This window comes from Tupaia chinensis, unplaced genomic scaffold (assembly GCF_000334495.1).
Source record: "Tupaia chinensis unplaced genomic scaffold, TupChi_1.0 Scaffold146525_1, whole genome shotgun sequence".
Classification (NCBI taxonomy): domain Eukaryota; kingdom Metazoa; phylum Chordata; class Mammalia; order Scandentia; family Tupaiidae; genus Tupaia; species Tupaia belangeri.
In genome coordinates, this window is record NW_006206380.1 from 931,246 (window position 1) to 936,881 (window position 5,636).

Consider the following 5,636-nt stretch of genomic DNA (forward strand, 5'->3'; position numbering starts at 1 on the left):
GAAAAGATAAATATTTCTTCCTTCCTGACCCCTCTTGAATTGGAAATATTTGGGAGTATTCTTATTTTGTGGCAGAAAGATTATTTGCATAAGTTCAATAATTCTTCGCATTGAATCAGAAATTGAAAATACTCATTTTTGGACAGGGAATTTCCTACCTGAAGATTAATCAGAAAACTATGAAACTAAGGAGGATCTAGAGAAAGCCAACAGAAGCTCTTGGAAAGATGGCCTGGCACCATAAATAGATCTGCCTGGCAGAACAGAAAGGATTACAGAAGACATATGAAAGAATTTATAACATAAAATAACCTGGACTTTTCAGCCCTGCATTGTAATGAGTAGAGACCGCAAAAGAGCAACTATATCAGAGGATTATCTTGAGAAAGACTTTGAAGGAAGAAAAAGAGAGTGATCTTTGCTAGCAGATGGTATATCACAGAATACTTGGTAGGCAGGGCTGAATTAAGAAGGTTTATGTGTGACTAGTATGTTGGGCATTTGCTTTTCAACAATTTGAGTAGTTGACATGTAAATATTTTCTCAAAAATATTTAAAACCATACTGTCTCTGTTGTTATAGAGTTACAAACAAAATTATACAAATTATAAAAAATATTTTGAACATTATCTTTAAAATTCAGTATTCTGGAAATTTTGAAAGGTGTTTATTAACTGTCAAGAACTATGGAGTACGAGCAAAAATTTTTTGATATGTAAAGAAAATGTTTGTGGAAAAATGTAAAAATAAATAAATAAATGGAAAAAATTTAAAAAAACCTTAAAATTGAACTTTAATATATATATTATTTCTTAAGCACTAGACAGCCCAGAACACAAACTTCAAAGAACATGGAAACCTGAAATTTCATGCAGAGTTGACATATAAATCTCAATTTCATCAGTTTACTCACTGTTGTCACTTATTTTAAAAGGAACACAAGAGAATCTTATACAGGACTTTGAACACTGGAATGAGGGCCAGCAGGTAGCACAGCAGTTAAGGTATTGGATCTCACATGGCCAAATATGTGGTTCAAGTCCCAGATGCAGTGACTTAAAAATCATGATGGATCTGTGTACATGTGTGGCCAAGATCCCAGAGGAGAATGGAAGAGAAGGGTTTGCAGTGTGGCCATTCCCCTTTGTGGGGTTGGTTTCACAACTCCCCCTCTTCACCTCTCTCTGTTAAGAGCACATGACCTATAGTAAAAAAAAAAAAAAAAAACCTGGAATGGATTCGTGAGAAAATATATTATATTTTCTAAAGTACAAACTGAAAGACTGACTAGAAAATACATATTTAATGAATAATATTAGTAATTTTAAATCACATATTATGGAGAAATCTGAAAATTAAAAATAAGTCGAATTGAATGAAAATTTGGAGTTACATAATGTAAAAGGGATGATTTAATTTCCCCATTCTACAGATGAGAAAAACTGAGACAGCTTTCTGTAGAAGATCAAAGATTAGCACTCGGGGGCCAGCAGATGGTGTGATGGTTAAGGCTCTGGACTCTTACATGGCTGACCATGGTTTGAGTCCAGGCCCTGGTGGCTTGCTTTCTCACTTTCCCTCTCTCTCACTCTGTTACTCTCTGCTGAGCACACATGCCCCATAGCAAATTTAAAAAATAAAAAATAAAATACAATAAATAATTATTTAAAGAAAAAAAAAGATTAACACTCAGGTATTCTGGCTTCTAATTGGATGTTCATTCAATTACACCACACAGCGTAGTTGTTCAGGGCTAAGAGTCGAACACAATGCTTTCTCTGTTTTTCTAATGTTCAAAAGACAATGACAAAATCCTGGTTTGTTTATACTATAATGATCAGCCTATTGGACTTATTCTGTAATAAAATAATTTGGCTTCATCATTAGCAGATATTAACTACAAGCAATTCCTTTTATATTAAATTTTATTCTACATCAAACTGTTGCTTAAAAGCTTCAGGGCCTTGTAATATACATACAACAATCTCTGAGTTCTTTACTTATTATATTTTATTAAAATATATTTTAATATTTTTTAAGTTAAAACTTAAAAAAAATTTAAACTTATTTATTTTATTTCTTCCATGAGAGAGATACTGAGAGACAGGCTCCCCCAACATGGTCTTCACACTGTGATCCATCCCCAGCCTCAGCCAGCCTGTATTATGGGCAAATGAGCATGTTCAGAGAGTTCCCAGAGAACAAACCCAGAACTTTCCTCATGTGGATCCAGTTATATATATTACTGTTGTGACATCATCATCTTGCCTCTAGGCAGGCTTTCATGGACTATTTTTTTCCCCTAAATTAAATAAGGCTAATTATGCTGAAACTATACTATTTAAGATGGTAGCCACTAGGCACATGTGACTAATTAAGAGCTTAATACATGTGGGTAAGTCCAAATTTGTATGTGCTGTAAATTTAAAATTCATACTAGATTTGGAAGACTTACTATGAAAAAAAGTAAAATATCTCGTTAATATTTTTATAGTGACTAGATATTGAAGTAATAATATTCTGTACATACTAGGTTAAACAAAACATTAAAATTAATTCTACTTTTTAAAGTTTATTAATGTAGCTATAGAAATATAATTACATATCTAGTTTGTATTATATTTCTATAGGACAGCTCCAAGTTTTCAATAATAAGTATTTAGGTGTTATGGATAAATAGTTCATATATTCTTTAAAAGTAAGTTAATAGTACCTATAGAACCAAAAGTCAATTTCTATGCTAAAGAAAAAACAATGTGGAAAAATACATTAAAGATACAAATTTCAGTTGGCTTTAAAAATGTATTTTTCCCCAGATTTACATTTTTGGTTTTGGTTAATACAGTTTAGATTCCTTGAACATCCATAATAATCCTGATAATAAAGGAAGGTGGCCCAGGAGCATGGCAGAAAAAATAAAAGCCAGCCTCTGCCTGTTCAATCCATACATAGCTGTAAATGGACTAAATTAAAAGCAAATGTCAACATAGGACACCAGATACTCTATAAATATTCACTGGCTTGGGTCTAACTTTAAAGATTTTAGCAATTTAACATGACTGAATTTTAAGATTCAGCAATGTAACATGGATGTAACAAAACATTTATAATTTATACCTTTGCTCCATCTGAAATATTGTCCCAGTTTCCACCACTCAAAGAGAACTTTCCATTGCCTATTCGTAGCAGGATCTCTTCAGGAGTATCACTGGGGCCATTAGCAAATGGAGTGTAGCTTAATAAAATAAATTTTAAAAGACATGAGAGGATAACATACATATGAAATATAGTTGAAAATGATGAATATAAGTCTACATGCAAATATTCACTACAGTAAATTAATATTATCTATTATTTCCCTTCATTGTAATATAAAATTTTGTATTTCAGGGACCAGCAGTTAGCATAATGGCTAAGTCGCTGGACTCCCATATAGTCAACCACGGTTCTCATCCCGGACCTGGTGGTTTAAAACTCATGCCAGGCAAGTGTGCGTGCATGCCCAAGATCATGAGAGAATAATGGAGGAGAAGGGATTGCAGCATGGCCATGACCCCTGGGGTATGATTTCTCGCTTTCTATCTCTCAGTCTCTGTCTGTCTGGCGAGTGCACGCGCCCTATAGCAAAAACCTCTCAAAAAAATTTTTTTTGTATTCCAAACAATTCATATAATCCTAACAAATTATTTGATAAAATGGAGAATCTTGCCTATATTGATTTTTTAAAAAATATTGAATAATTAATTAATTAATTAATTTTTTAATTTGACCAGAGAGAGACAGAGAGAGAGGGGGAAATGAGAAAGCAACCTGCCAGGTCCAGGACATGTGGGATTCCAGCACCCCAAACACCATGCTATCTTCCAGCCCCCATCTATATTGATTTTTTGTCAAATAATTCATATAAAATAAAGTTGGCTTTTCATGTAAATCACCAGTCTTTAAACTAGATTACAAAAGAAAACACAATTTCTCCCAGACAAAAGTTATCAAATAAATATACCTTTTAGGAAGATGTTAAGTTTACATACTTTTACAAAGTATTTATAATATTGGTTCGGTTTATTCATAAGCATTTTTTGAGAGATTTTTGGTAGAGGATGTGCATGCTCATCAGGGAGACTGAGCAAGAAATCACACAACAGGGGGGATGGCCATGCTGTAATCCCTTCTCTTCCATTCTCTTGGGATTTGGGACATGCACACATATGTGCCCAGCATGAGTTTCAAGCCACCGGGTCCAGACTCAAACTACAGTGGGCCATATAGGAGTCTAGCAATGTAACCATTATAGCATCTGCTGGCATAATTTTAATTAATGTCTTAAAAAATAAATTAGTTTGGGGTTGGCAGGTGGCATGGTGATTATGGCACTAGACTCTCACATGGCCAGCCACAGTTCAAGTCCTGGACCTGGAGTTTTGCTTTCTTATTTTCTCTCTTTCTCTGTGTGTCTGTCTCTGATCAAATTGAAAAATAATAATAATAAATAAAATTAAATTAACATTAGACCAGTATTTATGAATAAGAAGGCACAACAAAGTTAAAGCTGTTTTTAAAAATTAATTATAGTGGAGTCATCAGATGGCATGGTAGTTAAGGCACTGGACTCCCTAGACTCCCATGTGGCTGAATGCAGTTCGAGTTTTCTGGACCTGGCAGCTAGCTTTCTCACTCTCTGTTGAGTACACATGCCCTATAGCAAATTAATAATAATAATGATCATAATAATTAAAATAATAAATAATTCTTAAAATATTAATTATAAAATGACAAAAATGATCATTTTTATACTACTTTAACAGATATAGCTGTCTACTACTTTAACAGATATAGCTGAAATTTGCTATTCAAATCTGGTTAAAAGTATAAGGAAGATCTGTAAATGTATTAATGTCTTAATCATGTAAGTAATAATTAAGTTGAGATAACACTACATATGTACATGTGCAAATACAGGATCACATTCACTTAGTCACAAAGTAAATTTTTGAAAGTAGAAAACTAAAAATGGTATCCCATAGTTTTAAACCAGTAATGTTAATTGTATGTGATATGCAAACTTTAGCCTATAACTAAATATTTTGCCTAAGTTTGTAGTATTGAAAGGTAGATGAAATACACTGGCATACATAATTATCACCATGCCAATAATTTAGATACTTCTTAAAAGTATATGCAGGGACTAGGGAACCAGTAGTTAGCGTAATGGCTATGTCGCTGGACTCCCATGTAATCGACCGCGGTTCGTGTCCCGGACCTGGTGGCTTAAAAAACTCACGCCGGGCGCGTGTGCGTGCGTGCCCAAGATCCCGAGAGGAGAATGGAGGAGAAGGGATTGCGGCGTGACCATCCTCCCTGGGGGGTGATTTCTCGCTTTCTGTCTCTATGTCTCTCTCTGTCTGTCTGGCGAGCGCACGCGCCCTACAGTGAAAATCTCTCTCAAAAAAAAAAAAAAAGTATATGCAGGGACTTAAAAAGTTTGGGGAAAAATACAACTAAAGTACAAGTTTGTTTTGGTACCAAAATTAAAAAAAACATATCCAGAATTGACACAATCAAAAATATTAAAATCCATATAATTTTTTCTTAATACTTGTTTCCATGAACTTTTCAAAGACCCCAGACATTTTTAA

General features: G+C 33.9%; 1 protein-coding gene across 1 annotated transcript in view; it reads right to left on the reverse strand.

The window, feature by feature from the left end:
* Positions 1-5,636, reverse strand: part of RPS6KA6 (ribosomal protein S6 kinase A6) — a 174,127-nt gene that overhangs the window by 23,175 nt on the left and 145,316 nt on the right. Inside the window, exon 21 of the mRNA XM_027768464.1 lies at positions 3,118-3,235. Coding sequence (XP_027624265.1) covers positions 3,118-3,235 — 118 coding nt within the window. The remainder of the gene's footprint in view (positions 1-3,117; positions 3,236-5,636) is intronic.